This window comes from Halichoerus grypus, chromosome 4, assembly GCF_964656455.1.
Source record: "Halichoerus grypus chromosome 4, mHalGry1.hap1.1, whole genome shotgun sequence".
In the NCBI taxonomy this organism is placed as follows: Eukaryota; Metazoa; Chordata; class Mammalia; order Carnivora; family Phocidae; genus Halichoerus; species Halichoerus grypus.
Genome location: NC_135715.1, coordinates 161,678,574 through 161,698,803, shown reverse-complemented (window position 1 = coordinate 161,698,803; position 20,230 = coordinate 161,678,574). Strand labels below are relative to the sequence as shown.

General features: G+C 37.4%; 1 protein-coding gene across 3 annotated transcripts in view; it reads right to left on the bottom strand.

Annotated features, from left to right (window-relative positions):
* The window catches only part of FAM117B (family with sequence similarity 117 member B), a 99,347-nt gene that overhangs the window by 33,465 nt on the left and 45,652 nt on the right, over positions 1–20,230 (bottom strand). For all 3 annotated transcript variants that reach the window (XM_078071208.1, XM_036070710.2, XM_036070709.2), the window contains 4 exons: positions 17,547–17,660; positions 6,686–6,829; positions 5,175–5,400; positions 2,952–3,072 (listed from right to left, as the gene is read on the bottom strand). In XM_078071208.1, coding sequence (XP_077927334.1) covers positions 2,952–3,072; positions 5,175–5,400; positions 6,686–6,829; positions 17,547–17,660 — 605 coding nt within the window. The remainder of the gene's footprint in view (positions 1–2,951; positions 3,073–5,174; positions 5,401–6,685; positions 6,830–17,546; positions 17,661–20,230) is intronic.

Below are 20,230 nucleotides of genomic sequence, written 5' to 3'. Positions count from 1 at the left end.
TTTACTAATACCTCTATACTGCAAAGAGGCCATAATATCTAGGACTCTAAGGTAACTGAGGCCAAGGAATTTATTAGTTTGGAGGAAGAAATAGCATATTTGACTTTCTTTAAAAAAGGACTAAGTAGAAACGATATGGCTATGGTATGTACTGTATCACAAAGAATACAGAGACTGAAAGTACAAAATGTGGTTTAAATTCTGGGTCTAAATTCAACCACCTATTTTCTTTCAGGTAAATAAACGTGCATTTCTAGAAACCAGAGATCAACCCTCACCCCACTCCAATCTCCAGGTCAGATCAGAGTTACTGCTTTTAGACCAGAAGAGTTAAAAATATTCTAGAAGAATGATTAAATAAGCCTAAAATTTTTAATTAGGACCAATAATCTATGTGTGTTTGTTCCTAGTGTGCCCAGTGGGTTTTGCTCTCATTTTGACAGAGGTAGGGCAAAAGAGACTAATTTTTTTAGACCTTGAGTAATTTGTTTTATTGATAGAAAGTTAAAATTACCTCTAAGGAATCCATTCTTGGGTTACTGCTGTTCATTTGTTTTTGAAACGTAATGAAAATGCTTAAAAAAAGAGTAAGTTTTTGTATGCTACACATCTTTTATATCAGTATAATGTATAACAAACTGTATATTTTATTTTTGTTTTAAAGATTTTATTTATTTATTTGACAGAGAGAGACACAGCGAGAGAGGAAACACAAGCAGGGGCAGTGGGAGAGGGAGAAGCAGGCTTCCCGCTGAGCAGGGAGCTGGATGCGGGGCTCGATCCCAGGACCCTGAGATCATGACCTGAGCCGAAGGCAGACGCTTAACGACTGAGCCACCCAGGTGCCCCAAACTATGTACATTTTAAAAAGAGTACCCTTCTAATAACAGATGGATATGCCATAAACCATGTAAGATGTTAGGGTTTACCTTCTATTTCTTTGATCTAGCTATCCAGCCATATACACACACACCCCTATCCATTTTTCCCTCCCTTTAGATACAAATAATGTAGCAGTATAGACATAGTTCAGATATTAAGTCCTGAGAAATTTTCCAAATGCAAGAGTTTAAGGCAGGTACCACAGGACACCAACCTACACAACAAATATTCACTTAAAGTCATTTATAAAAGGAATTCAAACTGCTTTTGAGCGAATCAACAATTTCTCTGCATTTGGGCAATCTTTTTTTTTTAAAGATTTTATTTATTTATTCAGAAAGAGAGAGTGAGCACACGAGCACGAGCGGGGGGCGGGGGGGCAGAGGGGGAGAGAATCCCAAGCAGACTCCGTGCTGAGTATGAGCCCCACACGGGGCTCGACCCCAAGACCCAGAGATCACGACCTCAGCTGAAATCAAGAGTCGGGTGCTTAACTGACTGAACTACCCAGGCATCCCTGCATTGGGCAATTTTAACTACCAATGAGTAAATCAATGAGCTCAACTCCAAAAAGGTCCATTTAGACCATTTGATTTTTACTTAGTAAAATGATTCCACGTCTTAAGAATTCTCATGGAAAAGTCCAAGCCAGCATCTGCAAATTGGGCATAAAAAATATGAGGTATTTGTTAGAGATGCGCAGTCCAGGTCCTACCTCCATATTTATGCATTAGGCCTGGGATGGGGCCTGGGAATCTGCAGTTCCAACTCATACCCCAGACGACGATGATTCAGGGAGTCCATGGAACAGATCCAGAGAAATTCCACTTGCACCAGTCAAGCTTTTAGACTAACATAGTAGGCATGGCGGGGGTGGGGGGGAAGCAGTTGCTAAAACGGAGTTTTCAATTACTGTCACAAAAGCAGATAGGAGACTGACATCTGGGATTTCCTAGTATAGAAATTGAGGGAATTCAAAAACAATGCCCTTTGTGTGGCAAAATTATTCAGAATTTAGGTTAAAGGAAGCACTGACAGTAGGAGCACACAGAGGAACAAAAGGATGCCATATTTCAAAATGATTCCAAGATGTTCATAAAGGAGGAAAAAGATCAATGATGTGAGTCAGACAAGGCTGGACAATCTTCACATTGTGTTTCAGGTTTCACAAACGAGAAAAAGCCAGAAGGGTGACTCTTAGACGTGCAACCATAGCGAGACTGGAAGGGGAGGGCTCGGTACTACCGTCACACCCCCAAATAACGTTCATTACCTCATCTGCTATCTCACACATACCTACAACCCTGTAGCCACCACTTACAAAGCCAGGAGCCATGGCTACTGAAAATACTAAGGCTAATTCTGAGCAAATTTTGCGTCTAAAATTATAGTACTTCCCTAGAGTACCAGTCAGCAGAAATATGAGCACAGGAGATCACATACCAACAGTACTAGACACTATTTAAAATCCTGCTTCTTACATTATCTTCATCACAGTAACCTGATTCTACAAAGTTGTAGAATTCTATTTCCAATACAGACAAAATACTTCTAATACTGTTTAAAGAACTAGAAACCAAAAGTACATAAAATCTGAAGGGAATTCAATCCGTGAAAGAAGGAAACCACACTAGGTGAGATCCATGGTCTACCTTGAATAAAAATACTGCTAAATTCAATGTGTGAAGTTGACTGTATACAGATTCAAAAAGAACAGCCACAGAGGACACATTGGGGACAAGTGAGGAAACGTGAAAAACAACTGGATATTAGTTGGTATTAAGCATTGCTGTTAATTTTGTTTGGCGGGATAATGGTTTTGTGGTTATGTAGGAGTACTATGGTTACTTTTAGGAAACAAATATTAAATTGTAGTTACGGTTAAGCGTCATGATGTCTGCAACTTATTTCTACACACTTCAAAAACTACCACGACCATGCACAGGCAAAGCACATATTAACAGAATGTTAACTACAGAATCCAGGTTGTGGATATATAGGAGTGATCACTGTACTATTCAACTTACTTGAAAATTCTCATAATAAAAGTTATTTGGGGGGATACTTACGAGCATTCCTCAAAGACTTTGACCCTTTCACAGCCCTCAGGAGGTTCCCTTTTGAACATATAACTGTTGTTAGGTTTTGGTGAGGTTGCATATTTGGGCAAAGGAGAGTTGTTCCCATTCTCTGCAAAAAATGGCATGCTGGATTACTAAGAAATACTACCACACAAATGCAGTCATACTAAATTTTAATTGTATATGGCCTCCCCCGACACCACGAACTACTTGAGGGTAAGAACAGTGTTTTACTCATCAACACCACCCCCCAAGATCTGACACAATACCTGCTAAAGAGGAGATAATTAATGTTTGCTAAATAAATGCATAAACAAAAAAATTTTCTTTTCCACTTACAATTACTACAGCTTAGGCCTATCTCACTTAATTCACGGCACTTAACACTGATATCTTGCTCCCTTATTTCTGATATATACGCAGCAATCAGACTCAAATGCCAGTTCCTTTCTTCCCAGTACATGTAACTGAGATGGCTCTTCACTGGTTGCTTATCATTCGCTCCCGGCCCGCCCTTCAGAATTTCTCAGTTTGATTTCTCTGCTCCTCTAAGTTACAATCTCTGTTCCAGCAGTCAGGAGACATCCTGCACTGTGCACCAAAGGCTTCTCCTTACTTCAGAGGTCCATCTCTATTCATTTGCCAAAACTTCCTTCAAAGTCTAGCTCGAAGTTTTGAAATCTTTCCAAATTTACCCTATCAAAGCAAATACTTCTTTAACTCTGGCATTCTTGTTCAGTGTTGATATCCTCAGTTTCTACTACATTAACTTAAAATTCCTGATATGTTACCTAAGTGTTCTAAATTTTCAGTCTGTGTCAACTAAGCTATAAATTTTCTTTGCGGGCAGTAGCACTGTGGCCCTGTTTTCTTATAAAAGAAATTCAGAGAAGCTAACCAGTCACCAGGCTCCTAAAGTGAAATAAAGCATTACACAAAATTCACGGAGTTCCGACTTGTTACTGAAGTAAAAGGAAAAAGTATGGGCAACAAGGGGCAGATTTTAATAGCCATGTTTTTTTAAAGGGGGGGGCAGTGTTACATTTAATTGAGCACTAAGTACCAGGAGCTGTGCTAAAAGGTTTGTATTTACCATTCCTTTTAATCCTAACAATAAGTAGTAGTTAATTATGCAGATTCCTGATAAGGAACACACAGCCCAACCAAAGGGTTTAATTCTGTGCGTGTCAGACCTCGGTGCACACTGGAATCACCTGAGAGCATTAAAAACTATTGGTACCTGTATCCAACCCCCCAGGGGTTGTGATTTAATTAGTGGAGGGTGTTGAAATAGCCATATTTTACTTAACCTAGAAGCTGGTAAAAAAGGGTTCAAATAATAACATTTACAACTGCCCATACCTTTAACTGACTTCTTCAGGAAATCTTATGTTCTTTTCAGTTGTTACAGTCTCAGTAATTTAGGTAATTGATGGTAATGGCCAATTGTAACTTTTTAGGACATTCAACACACTTGTGAGTAATAGGTTCTCAATAAATGACCACTAAACTGAGCTGCAGAATTTACAAATATATTATTGCTCTCAAGTACACAGAGTAACTTGGATTAGACTAACAAAATATTGTCCTGATATAGACAAATGACAGGTCATGTTTGTTTTAAAAGTCAAGAACATTAGTAATTAATATTCAAACAGCTTAAGTCTCCAAATTATCTTTTAAGTTGCATAGGTAGTTTAGTACTGTAAGTAAGCCTTCCAACCTTTTACTATAGGCTTGCCTTCAATACTCATTTTGCATTGACATAAATCAGCTTAATTCTTGTTAGAAATTTCACAAGAAGTGATTCTAAAAAACATTAATTTGAAGGTTTCAAGTTCAATTAAAAATACTAAGGTAGTAAAAACAATACAACTAAGGTGAAAGAGAACAAAGTGCTTTTCAAGACAAATGTTCATTTATACCAAAAAGAATGTTTCTCATGAATAAGGAATTTGCATTAACAAGTGAAGAAAAAAAAAAAAGGTACAAACAGAAGTCCATAAACCCACACAACTAGACCATCACTTGAGCGCTATAGTAAAACTTACTGTTTTGTACTTCAATTTTTTAAAATCTATGTTAAGAATGTATGTCAAAGTAATTACCTTAGTAGCCTTAAGTGTGTGTGTTCTACCACAAAATGAACAAAATGAACAATACAATAGGTGGTGCTCATTTATCTGGTAACAAACTCCCCCTGTGTTGTACCTTTATCCCTGGGATCAACAAGCAGGTCATCAGCCGAACAAGGGCTCTCTTCGCTACCTTCGTTTGAGATGGTGAGGAATGATGTGGGGGACACAGACTGAGAGCGGCTGCTACTGTTGCTTCCCCTGTCCGCCCCCCCGGGGGTCTGCGTGTCGATGCTGCGTGTGCTGCTACTTCTCTGGACGAGGGGGGGCGGTGCACGATGGCCATCTGGAATATCTTGTGGCTGTGATAAAATTTTAAAAACATACGTGTATTTATCATCGATTTCAAAATTCACCAGAAATGCACCCAAAATCAACCTTCCCCTATTGTGCCAGATGCCATGGTAAAAGAGAAAAGAGGAGAAATCTAGGTATAACCCTAGGTTCCGTATCAGAAGAGAAGGTTATCCATTGTGTGAACTAGTGATACTTGATGACAGGTCCTGTTACTTTCTCCCTCTGCCCACATACATCCCCCTGAAAGAGTTTTTCCAAAGAAACCTTCCTTAATAAGGGAAAGGTTAATGGTAGCAATGGTAATTATAGGGGGAAATCAAGAAGAACATTCAGAGGACATCTTGTGTGGCTCACTTGGCAGGAAAACCAGCTCCCTGTACACCTTTGATTCATTTACCTTTATGACATCGGGGGGTTACTCCCATCCTGCAGGATGGACAAAAGGGTGTGGGAGCTGTGTTTTTCTAAGCTAAACCAACCTTTAATCTTCATGGAGAGGGTATCTTAAGCATGAATAAAATACTACTTCAAACTCCCCAATTCCTCTTTCACTGAAGAATGAAACCTTAAATATACTCTGTGACATGCTTTTAAATATAAACAGGAATTTTCTGTGTCTTACATAGGAATCATTCTTATATCTTATATGTTTTTGTTTTTTTTTTTTAAGATTTATTTGAGAGAGAGAGAGAGAGGCAGAGGGAGAGGGAGAAGCAGGCTTCCCACCGAGAAGGGAGCTGGATGCAGGGCTCAATCCCAGGACCCGGGATCATGACCTGAGCCGAAGGCAGACACTTAACGACTGAGCTTCCCAGGCTCCCGGTGTCTTATGTGTATTATAGGTAAGCAGAACTGCACTTCATGATCACAAAGTCAACCAAATAGTAACTCACAATCAAACAATAAGGAAGAGGTAGATTCATGCTTAGAAAGTATTTGAAGTCATATCCCTCCCTCTCCAACAAATTTGGAATCTAAACTTTTGTTACATGGAGTTACAGCAAATGAGAAGTGTATCACCTGTCTAGTGATTTTTAAATATGGATAAACAAAAAGTAGTTTCTGTTCAGGGACCTAAATTTAAGCCGTATCAGTTGTCTCTAGGAGATGCAAAGAAATGACAACTTTTCATTCACTTGCTAAGATAAAGTTTTTCAAGAGAGACATATTTTCATTGTCTCTCAACGAGGAGGAAGGAACATAAGTAAATATGGAAACTGAAATTGTAACTTTTTAAATAATTAGAACAGTTAATGTGGAAGGACAATTTTAAGATACAGGATTACTTACTATAAGTTGTTCTTCCTTTTCCCCAGTCTCTTTAATGATTATTTCAATCTCCTGATTCAATCCTTCCACACTATTCCGGAACCGGGAGCCTGTTGATTTGGTGATGGGAATTACTGGAATAAGTGCACTCTTTGGAACAGGAGCCTGAAGAAAAAGCAGTGGAGAAGAGAGCTTTAATATGTTTCCTTTAAATTCTCTAGTTTGAAGCATACTTCCCATTGACATGCATAACTCTAAAATAAATCAAAATTAAGCTTACAGGCCTCACAAAAAGCGTGAGTAACCATCAAACATGCTCCTTGGTATACACAAAATATAATTTAAAGCCAAAACTCCAGACAATCAAGGTAGAATTCAGAAGTTTATTCACATCTATGAGGACTGTAAAGAGAGTATGGATAAAGGGAAATACTAAAAGAATGTCAATATCAAAAATTCTTTTATGACTGTAACAGAGTTCAGATTTTAGAACATAACTTAAAAGTCCTCTAGTGTCACAATTATCTATAGTCCAAGGAAAAAGTTTTTTTGTTTTTTTTTTTAAAGGTTTTATTTATTTATTTGACAGAGAGAGACGTAGCGAGAGAGGAAACACAAGCAGGGGGAGTAGGAGAGGGAGAAGCAGGCTTCCTGCCGAGCAGGGAGCCCGATGCAGGGCTCGATGCAGGGCTTGATCCCAGAACCCTGGGATCATGACCTGAGCCAAAGGCAGACGCTTAATGACTGAGCCACCCAGGCACCCCTGGGAAAAAGTTTTTTAAAAGGTGATTTATCAGAAAAAAATATTTTGGGGGCGCCTGGGTGGCTTAGTCATTAAGCGTCTGCCTTGGGCTCAGTTCGTGATCCCAGGGTCCTGGGATTGAGCCCCACATCGGGCCCCCTGCTCACCAAGAAGCCTGCTTCTCCCTCTTCCACTCCCCCCTGCTTGTGTTCCTGCTCTCGCTGTCTCTCTCTCTGTCAAATGAATAAATAAAAAGTCTTAAAAAAAAAAAAAAAGAAAAATATTTTGGTTGGAAAAAACAAAATCAGTCTCAAAGTCCACATATAGCAGCAAGATTGTAGAAATGAGCATAACTTCCCTGTGATGATTTTAATATGTTAAGGAAAAAAAAGATATAATTCATTTTCTTCTTTTTCCACTGGCACAGCATTACTTTTGAAAAGAAATAATTGATTACATAATTAAAGGATATTACATGGTTTCCTGACAAGATACTCAAAGTAAAATATGAAACAAGAATGACAGAGGTATCTGCTAAAGTTAATAGCAACAGCGCGCCAGAAGATCATCCCACCTACTGTCCTGCTATCTAGTAAAGAAATGTGATTCTTCATTTAGGGGGGTTTCTTTGAAAAACCTCTTTCAGGGGAAGGTGGGCAAGGAGACAAAGGTAACAGGGCTGCCAAGCATCACTGGTTTCCATTCAGTGGATACTACCCTGTTGTATGATATAGAACTCCGTGTTAAACCTGTATTTCTCCTCTTTTGTAAATAAAAATATTTATTTATTGTAATATAATAAAATAAATAAAAATAATTTATAAATAAAAATTTTTATAAATTAAAATTTATAAATAAAATTTTTATAAATAAAATTTATAAATAAAATATAAATTTATAAATAAAAACTTTTTAAAATAAGCATAACACAACAATAATCTTTAGAAAAGGCAAATTTCCATCCTTGGAAAATTTGTGAGAAAAAAGCCAAGAGGAAGCTTCAATCTGGAGTGGACAGAAAGAAGAGATGGAAGTGCAAAGGGAATAGTAACATGAGAAGCTTGAGGGTATGGAGACAATACTGGGGAACAGAGGGACTAAAAAGGGGGAAAATGAAAAGATACTACTAGAAGAAAATGATACCTGAAAAAGATTGTGAAAAGACAAGAAATTATTTTAAGAATAAAATACCTAATAGGGAAAACACAAAATGAAAGTTGTAGCTACCGTTTACAGAGCATCCATCCACCATGGGCCAAACACCACAGGTCCTCTCATGTCATTTTCAGAACCACTCTCGAGGTGGTTGCAGTGTTCCCCAGGTTACATGCAGAGAAAGTGAGACTCAGGGGCCCAAGAATAATGAAGCAATGTTGCCTCTTAGGCATCTCCTTATTGCCACTGCCTAAGAGTCTAGATCAGACATGAGGCTTATTCAACAAGGCTGGTGCTATGAACTGAATGTCTGTGTCCCCTTTTAAAATGCTCTAACCCCAACGTGCCTATTATTTGGAGCTGGGGGCTGTAAGGAAGTAATTAAGGTTACATAAGAATGGGGACTTGATCCCATATAAGAAAGGAAATCGTGAGGTGACAGGAAACGGATTCAGACTAAAGCAGTTAGAGGTTAAAAGAAATCTACAGCTCACGAGCCTCGAGTGGAGAGCATATTAGAACATTTCTGTCATGCACTCATCCTACCTATGCCTGAACTCTTCCCGTGTCAGGAAATAATGGCAGACCAAGAAAGATCTCAGGACTTAGTACATATTTAACAAACAGGTTTTTTGTTTTGTTTTTTTTTAACTGAAAGATACTCAACTCTAAGCTTAATTTTCTTTTCTGAATGTCACAAAACAAGTAATAGCTTGCACTGGATGCCATTTTCAGATATGGCATTTGGTTTATAACTGTTAAGTTATAGAAATGAAAAGGGAGACCAGAAGGGAAGGATGCTCTGACAAGGGTTTTAGAACCATGAATATCTTCAGAACAGAAAGCTTAAGTTTTCTGGCTGTTATGTTGGGAAACGCACATACACAGAAACCTGCCAGTATCATAACGAACTGTACATCTAGTTACTGCTTGTCAAGGTAGCTAAGAAGTCATGCCCTACACAGCTGGTAGGCTTTTCTCAAATATCATCTAAAGAGCAGCAAGTATTTATCAATAGTTTAGTCTATTTAAAGCAAAGGAAAGAAAAAAAGGAAAAGAAAGAAAACTGCCACTTCCCTAAGGTCAACAAAGCAATTTAATAAGTAAATGAAGCAAAGGTTCAACGATAATTAATTTAACTAGTTATATAATTAGAAGAAAAGTAATCCACTCAAGCTGCCTAGGAAAGATTTTCTTTATTAAACACACTATTACTGTTCCAGAAGTAGAAGGTAACAGGCCTCTGATTTCATTCCTCACATAAACCATACTCTAAAATATCTAAAAATTTTTAAAAGATGATTAAACTTTCATGCTTCATTTCAAGGACTCTTAGGGAATTTTATGTGCATGTGTGTATAATTTATTTTTCCCATATCTATATATGTTTCTGTAATAAAATTTGTATTTCTAAATATAAATCAGTATATGCAAATATAAGTGAGTTATCATAGTAACTGAGAGATCATCTTTAGACAGCACTGAAAGATTAAAAGTTCTTCACTGTACTAAGGTAAATCTCTCTTCTAAGATCTATCCTTTGGAAACATCAAGAACAAGGACCTCCTATTTTCTCAACTTTTGTTTCTTTCTCTTCAAATCAGAATATTTTCCAATCAATTAAGGGTTTTAATTAGATTACTCTCCACTATAAAGATTTATTTTTCCATTTACATTCTCTGTATGTCTATATACATTACAGTTTAAAGATCAAATTCTGCCTGGGGCACCTGTGTGGCTCAGTTGGTTAAGCGTCTGCCTTTGGCTTGGGTCATGATCCCAGGATCCTGGGATGGAGCCCCGCATTGGGCTCCCTGATCAGCAGGAAGTCAGCTTGTCCCTCTCCCTCTGTTCCCCTCAACTCATTTTCTCTCTCTCTCTCTCGAATAAATAAAATCTTGAAAAATAGAACGATCAAATTCTGTCTAAAAACTGAGAGTTAGCCAATAAAGAAAGAAAAGATCACCAAAAGGTTTGGCCACTACTGAATCTTCTAAGATCAATCTATATTACAACTTAAATACCTGTTTCAAAGTGTGGAGATAAGACTGTGTACAATAGAGAGGTAGGAAAGATGGGAAGAATATCCACTCAAGCAGTAGCTGAATAGGGAAAAGAAATACAGAGTTAAATTTTCAAAGGAAGAAAAATGTGCCTTGAGAGGCAAGTAGGATAGAAAAAGATCTGGTCAGCAATTCAACATAGATCTAGGAGAGAAATATGTGCCAGAATATAACAAATATGAGCCCAACATAACAAAAGGGAGGGGAAAACTGATGTCTGCAATGGTAAGAGAAGAAGAAAAAAAATTTAGAACGCATCAGGGCTTCCGCGTGGCCCTGATCCCTCCTACCCTGTCCCCATTACTTTCGTTCTGTCCTCCAGCAATCACTGTTCTCATCTGGTATCCACCTCTTAGTTCTTCTAAGCTGCAGCAGTACTCTTCAATAAAGGACATAGCAGAAGTACCTACTCTTTTGATTTCTAAGTGGTAAGATCTTTAAAAATTTAAGAATAGCAATCACTTTCCGGACTGGCATATGAAGATTCCAGTGCAGAGCAGCAATTTCGTTTTTAAGGTGCAATGCCCCTGATTCCTCAGATGAAAATAAGTTTTTTCCTTTTCTACCTCACTATCCCTTTGCTCTCAAACCCACCTAGGCTGCTACAAAACTATAGTGTTCCCAGCCCGTATAAAGTAAGGAAATCCTAGGGGAAGCCTTTCTTGCTTGAGGCTGTTAACAAACAGCCAGAAAACACCTGCATGATATTTTAATTCTCACCTCTAAATTATTTTATGTGGCTGTGAAGATGCCGGCATCTCCCACTCCTCTGTTTCTAACATCTGATTCTAATCCCTAAACAATTCTGAAATGTGTTGGCTATATTTTCTAATGAGAGTATTTCTTGAAATAATCCTTAAAAATATGACATTTTAAGCATCTGAGAGCTTTGTCAATTTTGGAAACCAATGAGATGTGAAAGATTCTCTTCTAAGAAACTTGGCAGCATTTATTCCTCATAACAAATAATTCCCCCCTGAATTTCCAGGGAAAGAACCACTCAAAAAAGTATGTGAGAATTCTTTTCCAACTGTAATAAATCCATCGTAAGCCCAAGAAAAAGACCTTTTGTTAACTAGTGGTTGTAGACTATAGTACTATCAGAAGAGCAATACTGTCCCTTGATTGTTAAGGAATACTAAAGGAATTTCCCCAGTAAAAGTAACCTACATTATCATGAAATACAAACAAAAATTTTTAATAACTTGGAAAGCCCAAGAGAAAAGTCAAAGACTCCTCCCCCAAAATATCAAAGTTCTTAACCAAATAATGGAAAATCATTCCCCAGAAAAGTAAAAATATAGAAAAAGCTTTAAGCACACAGATACTTGACCCAACTAAGTATGGCCGAAATTTGGGAGATGCTCTACAGAATGTTAAATATTAAAAATATTCCTGAAGCATTTGTAATAACATTTTTCCATGTTAAATACCAAAAGAAATCTAAAGAAGAAAATATGGTATGATCTCAACAAGAAATGCAAAGAAAAAAAGACAGAAGAAAATGTCTTTACAGGATGAGACTCTGGATGATTTTTTTCTATTTGATTTTTTAAAAAAATAACACCTTTATTAAGATATAATTTTTCTATTTGGTATTTTTTGTTTCTAAAATTTCTGTGATAAGCATATAAATACTTTTATTTTTTTTTAAAGATTTTATTTATTTATTTGACAGAGAGAGACACACAGCAAGAAAGGGAACACAAGCAGGGGGAGTGGGAGAGGGAGAAGCAGGCTTCCCACAGAGCAGGGAGCCCGATGCGGGGCTCTATCCCAGGACCCTGGGATCATCACCTGAGCCGAAGGCAGACGCTTAACGACTGAGCCACCCAGGCGCCCCTAAATACTTTTAATAATAAAAGCCTGGGGCACCCGGCTGGCTCCGTCAGTAGAGCGCAACTCTTGATCTTGCAGTTATGAGTTTGAGCCCCATGCTGGGTGTAGAGATTACTTTAAAAAAATAAAAACAAAATAAAATATAGCCCAAAATTTAAAAAAATAAAAGCTTTAAAAAGTAAGTTCAATGTCAAATTGGCAGAAAAACCTGGTGAAAACCCAACTGGTTCATTACTTCTTTTATATTAGGTCCTACCTCAAACAGCCTAAGATTTACTGAGCAATTATTATGCACCAAGAATTGCATTAAGTGTTTTATAATATTCTATCCCATTTAATCCTTAGGACAACACAACAGATATTATAATGCAAAGAACCTGAGGAACTTCATACAGTCAGCAAGTGGCAGGACCCGGATCTAAGCTAACCAGTCTGACCTCAGAGCACCTGTACTCACTCTTTATACTGTTATATGACCTCCCAGTTTACTTTTTGGTTTCTACCATATCATCTATTATTTCTAGACAAACATATTTGTATTTTATGTATTTGTTTTTAATGTTGGTTGGTAGGTATTTTTTATAAGAGCTTATGAAATATAATTCACAATACCATACCATTCACCCATTTAAAGTGTAAAACTTTTGGTTTTTTAATGATTATTGAACAGAGTTGTACAACCATTACAATTTTAAAGAATTTTTTTTTTAATTTATTCATTTGAGACACAGAGATACAGAGAGAGAGAGTGCATGAGCAGGCGGAGAGCCAGAGGGAGAGGGAGAAGCAGGTTCCCCGCTGAGCCAGGAGCCAGACATGGGGCTCAATCCAAGGACCCTGGGATCATGACCCAAGCTGAAGGCAGACGCTTAACCATCTAAGCCACCCAGGCACCCTATTACAATTAATTTTAGAAGCACACTAAAAAAAATCCCTCACCTATTAGCAGTCACTCCATTTCCACCCAAGCCTCCCAGCAACAGGTCACCACCAATCTATAAAGTGTCTCTTCAGGTTTGCCTATTCTGGACATTTACAGGGGAATCATATGCATTCTTTTGCATCTGGGTTCTTTCACTTAGCGTAATGTTCTCAAGGTTCCCCCATGCTGTGGCATGTATCAGTACTCCCTTTTTATGGCTGGATAATATTCCACTGTAGGATACACTACATTTTATTTATCCATTCACCGGTTGATAAACTTCTAGGTTGTTTCCTAATTTTATGAACCATGCTGCTATGAACATTTGTGTACAAGTTTTGTTTTTTTTTAAGATTTATTTATTTTAAAGATTTTATTTACTTATTTGAGAGAGAGAGTGTGAGAAAGAGCACAAGCAGGGAGGAGGGGAAGAGGCAGAAGCAGGCTCCCCACTGAGCAGGGAGCCCCACATGAAGCTCAATCCCAGGACTCTCAGACTATGACCTGAGCTGAAGGCAGACGCTTAACTGACTGAGCCACCCAGGCGCCCCTACATTTACTTATTTCAGAGACAGAGACAGCATGCACGAGCAGGGGTTAGGGAACAGGGAGAGAGAGAGTGAGGGAGAGAATCTCAAGCGCCGGAGCCCAATACTGGGCTCAATCCCGACCCATGAGATCATGACCTGAGCTGAAACCAAGAGTCAGACACTCAACCAACTGAGCCACCCTTGTGCCCGTGTGTACAGGTTTTTATGTGAACATATGTTTTCAATTCTCTTGGGTACATACCTTGGAGAGGAAGTGCTGAGTCATATGGTAACCCTATGTTCAGCCTTTCTGAGAAACTGCCAGACTATTTTCCAAAGTGGCTGCACCACTTTACATTCCTATCAGCAATATGTTAAGGATTCCAATGTCTCCACATCCTCTCCAACACTTAGCAGTCTTTTTTAATTTTAGCCATCCTAGTATGTATAAAGTAGTATCTCACTGGAATTCTTAATTTGCATTTCCCTATTGAACAGGGAATAATGATGGGCATCTTTTTCAGGTGCTTAGTGGCTAGTTGTATATCTTCTTTGGAGAACTCTCTATTTAGATCCTTTGCTCATTTTTAAAATTGAGTTATCTTTTTATTACTGAGCCACAAGAATTCTGTATATATTCTAGATACAAGTGCTTTATCAAATAACATGATTTGCAAATATCTTCTATTTTGTTGGTTATATTTTCACTTTTTTGGTAGTGTCCTTTGAAGCACAAAAGTTTTTAATTTTGATAAAATCCAATTTATCTATTTTTTCTTTGTACTTTTGGTGTCATGCCTAACCAACCACAGCCTAATCCAACCCCACATTTATGCCTATGTTTTCATCTAAGAGCTTTTAGTATTAGCTCTTATATTTAGGTCTTTGATCCATTTTAAGTTACTTTTGTACATGGTGTGAGGTAGGTGGATGTATTTTTTTAACTCATGTTTTAAAGGCTAGAATTGGCATTACCCGTTTACTCCTATCTCTCCATCATTCCCCTCTCATCAATCATCAGCTAACACAGATTTTAAAAACTCAGAATCTGAAGTCAAAATGCCTGGGTTAGAGTACTAGCTCTGTCTCATATGACCTAGAACAAGATTCCTAAATTCTCTGGGCCTTAATTTCCTTGTCTGTAAAACAAAGACAGTAACAAACCCAACCTCAAAAATGAGGATTAAGTGCTAATAATACATACAAATGCTGAGCAGAGTGTTTGCCATATTGTAAGCACTTAATAGACTTCAACTATTAATTACTGCTTTCTAAACATCACTCAGGTTTGGCCATTCTCTCTAGCACCATAGCTTCTACCTTAGTTTAGGTCACTGTCATTTCTTACTTGGATTATAAACCCTATTCTTTTTTTTAATATTTTATTTATCTATCTATCTATTTATCCATCCATCCATCCAAGAGAGTGAGCGAGAGTACAAGCAGGGGGAGCAGCAGAGGGAGAGGGAGAAGCAGGCTCTCTACTGATAAGGGAGCCCGATGCGGGGCTCGATCCCAGGACCCTAAGATCATGACCTGAGCCGAAGGCAGACACTTAACCGACTGAGCCACCCAGGTGTCCCTATAAACCCTATTCTTAAATGGTTTTCCTCCCTCTAATCTTGTCCTCTTCCAAATTCATTCTCTACTCTGAACTCATAATAACCACTATTAAAATCAATCCCCTGCATTTAAAAAAAAATAGTTCTCTGGTGCCTCTAGGACAAAGTCCAAACTTCTTAACAACTGAGACATGAAGACTTTTAGGTTTGGCTGCTATTTAACTCTAGCCTAATCTCTTACTATTATTCCTACCTGGAGGCATGATTTCTTCCACCTCTAGAAGACTGGCTAAATCAGCTTTCAGGGATCCGCTTAGACACCACTTTCTCTGACAAGCCTTTATAGATGGCTCCAGAGCCAGTCCAAGGATAATACCCCTTCTATATCAGTGTAAACTCTCCCAAACACTACCAACACATTCATTACACTGTGTAATAATTTTTTTACTTATATCTATCTGAGACTTGGTGGGGGGCAAGCCCCAATATGTATCACTGCATCCCCCTAATGAGTACTGCAGTATGAGCCATACAGTAGATATTTAATAAATGTTGCATGGATGGAGGAATGACCTCAAAAGTACACAATCTCAAAGTGGCACTTTTCTCCACTAGAGAGAGAACCAACTAAAACAAAACAAAATCCGTAACTTCATAATATTTTCATGTTCCAGAGTCTGAAAGTTTCAATTAAACATGAATACCACTGTCATAGCTATCATGATGCACATGTGTTTATCTCTGGTTGGCTATGAGCACTCAAAAAACTCAAGATGTTTGCTGTGTCAAGTGTACAAAACTTAAGTTACATAAATTTATTTTTCAAGTTACTCTATTTTCTAGTCCTTACCTTCTCTGAGATGTTTTAGAGTTAAACATGAACTTTGTGCAAACACCAATAATGTTATTAAACAAATTCAACTTACAAGAGGGGGAAAAAAGAAATTTTGGTTAATTTTACTACTTTAATTGCTAATTTTAATGCAACTATAAAAAAAAAAAAATCGCTTCAGAAACTTACTAACTCCTAAAACGTATCACTTAATTCAATGAAGTTCAATCTTTACCCCTATTCTACTTGAGGATAAAAATATGAGTTTGGAGATAAAAAGTGGCCTTATCTCTTAGAAATGCATACAAATTATTAATGGATAATTTAGAGTAGAAGGTTGGCAAATTCACCTATAAAGCTACCTGAGTCTTTAGCCTTTTGAAAGTGAAGAAATTTGGTTTTTAATTAGTATTCCAATTTTGACAGTTATTAGTCTATTCAAATTATCCATTTATTTTGTCAATTTTACATTTTCTATTTCTCCAAACACAAATCCAATTGGTTTAGGTTTTTAAACGTATTAGCGTGTACTCACATTTCATAATTAAAATACCTTATAAATGGAAAAAAAGCTGTTAGAAACTACAACCAAACTATAAATTTATGAAATCAAATTTGACCCATGTATCAACATTTAAGGGCAAAATTAATTTGAAAAAATATATACCTCTACTTACACTTTCTCTTGAAAAAAATCCACATATACTTGGCTATCAGAAGCTATCAACCTATAAAAGGGGTTGGCAAACTTTTTCTTGCTCTTTTTGCCAAGGATGCCATCAAGAGCAGTTCATAGGGTTCTATAAAGGAATCAAAGCAGTTAAAGGTTTTCCCCTACTAAAAGATTTTGTGATGTGTATCATTATTATCCTCAATCTTCAGATGAGGAAATTGAGACTTAGAACAGGTTGTTCATCCAGGGTCTGATTCTATAGCCAATGCATATCTCTTATTATTCTGCCTCAATATACTGAATTGATAAAGACAAAAATATGATAAATCAAAATATGTAATTAGCTATGCCTTCTAAAAGTCAAATCACAGATCACTAAAGCAAAGTATCATTTATCAACTTAGTATTCTGAGTTGTTTTTTTTATTAAGGCTGATTCAGCATTTAATCACTGTTTCAAATATGCTTTTGGACATTTTTGTTCTGAAGAGTTACCTATAAAATAACGTATCACCAGAAAAACAACAAATCCCTTGTTTGGATTTTGTGGTATTTGTGCTCCTACCTGACACTGGTTAATAGCTGCATGGTTGCCATGGAATGGAGACTGTCTTTCTTTATCTCGATGATGTCGACTGCTGTGTTTACTTCTCTGCAATTGCTGGCGTAATTTTGCAATCTGAAAAGGGGAAAAATAAAAAGTGCATCAGACTTTTCCCAGCTACATAAAACATATCCTTGCTTAATAAGAACCAGTAAAATTCACCCTTAATACATCTTTTGACTTTTAAAACCCTGTCACAAAATCCGATTTATTGTACAAAATTTATATATATATATATACATACATTATGTGTGCACATATGTGTATCTTTCTTTTGGAGACAAACAAAAATTATGTTCCAACACTGTTCACAGCCTTCAAGCTTCCCAAGTACTAAACCAATGAAGTTTTCAGCACTTAGAATAAATTACGTTATAGCTGTCAGAAAGAATTTAAAAATAATGAAAATTATTCCCATGGTCCTAAAAATGAGTCATTTTATTTAGATTTCTTTAAACACCTAACCTTCAATAGCTCCAAAAATTAAACAATATTTAAAAATCATTCAAGTTTAAACTACCAAAACTGAACCAGGAAGAAACAGAAAACCTGAACAGACCCATAACCAGTAAGGAAATTGAAGCCTTAATCAAAAATCCCCCAACAAACAAGAGCCCAGGGCCAGATGGTTTCCCAGGGGAATTCTACCAAACATTTAAAGAATTAATACCTATTCTTCTGAAACTGTTCCAAAAAGTAGAAATGGAAGGAAAACTTCCAAACTCATTTTATGAGGCTAGCATTACCTTGATTCCAAAACCAGACAAAGACCCCATCAAAAAGGAGAACTACAGACCAATATCCCTGATGAACATGGATGCAAAAATTCTCACCAAAATACTAGCCAATAGGATCCAACATAAAAGGATTATTCACCACGACCAAGTGGGATTTATCCCTGGGCTGCAAGGTTGGTTCAACATCTGCAAATCAATCAATGTGATTTGATTGTAATACATTAATAAAAGAAAGGATAAGAACCATATGATCCTCTCAATAGATGCAGAAAAAGTATTTGACAGAGTACAACATCGTTTCTTGCTTAAAACTCTTCACAGTGTAGGAATAGAGGGTACACACCTCAATATCATAAAAGCCATCTATGAAAAACCCACAGAGAATATCATTCTCAATGGGGAAACACTGAGAGCTTTCCCCCTAAGGTCAGGAACACAGCAGGGATGTCCACTATCACCACTGCTATTCAACATAGTACTAGAAGTCCTAGCCTCAGCAATCAGACAACAAAAAGAAATAAAAGGCATCCAAATCGGCAAAGAAGAAGTGAAACTCTCACTTTTTGCAGATGATATGATACTTTATGTGAAAACCCAAAAGATTCCACCCCAAAACTGCTAGAACTCATACAGGAATTCAGTAAAGTGGCAGGATATAAAATCAATGCACAGAAATCAGTTGCATTTCTATACACCAACAAGAAGACAGAAGAAAGAGAAATTAAGGAGTCAACCCCATTTACAACTGCACCCAAAACCATAAGATACCTAGGAATAAACCGAACCAAAGAGGCAAAGGATCTGTACTCAGAAAACTATAGAATACCCATGAAAGAAATTGAGGAAAACCAAAGAAGTGTAAAAACGTTCCATGTTCATGGATTGGAAAAACAAATATTGTGAAAATGTCTATGCTACCTAGAGCAATCTACACATTTAATGAAATCCTTATCAAAATACCATCAACTTTTTCAAAGAAATGGAACAAATAATCCTAAAATTTGCATGGAACCAGAAAAGACCCCAAATAGCCAGAGGAATGGTGAAAAAGAAAAGCAAAGCTGGTGGCATCACAATTCTGGACTTCAAGCTCTATTACAAAGCTGTCATCATCAAGACAGTATGTTACTGGCACAAAAACAGAGAGAGATCAATGGAACAGAATAGAGAGCCCAGAAATGGACCCTCAACTCTATGGTCAACTCATCTTCGACAAAGCAGGAAAGTAAATCCAATGCAAAAAAGTCTCTTCAACAAATGGTGTTGGGAAAATTGGACAGCCACGTGCAGAAGAATGAAACTGGACCATTTCCTTACACCACACACAAAAATAGACTCAAAATGGAAGAAAGACCTAAATGTGAGACAGGAATCCATCAGAATCCTAGAGGAGAACAAAGGCAGCAACCTCTGTGACCTTGGCCGCAGCAACTTCTTGCTAGACAGGTCTCCAAAGGCAAGGGAAACAAAGGCAAAAATGAAAATTGGGACTTCAGCAAGATAAAAAGCTTCTGCACAGCAAAGGAAACAGTCAGCAAAACCAAAAGACAACAGACAGAATGGGAGAAGATATTTGCAAATGACATATCAGATAAAGGGTTAGCATCCCAAATCTATAAACAACTTATCAAACTTGACATCCAAAGAACAAATAATCCAATCAAGAAATGGGCAGAAGACATGAACAGACATTTCTGCAAAGAAGGCATCCAAATGGCCAACAGACACATGAAAAAGTGCTCAATATCGCTCGGCATCAGGGAAATCCAAATCAAAACCTCAATGAGATATCACCTCACACCAGTCAGAATGGCTAAATTAATAAGTCAGGAAACAACAGATGTTGGCAGGGATGCGGAGGAAGGGGAACCCTACTACACTGTTGGTGGGAATGCAAGCTGGTGCAGC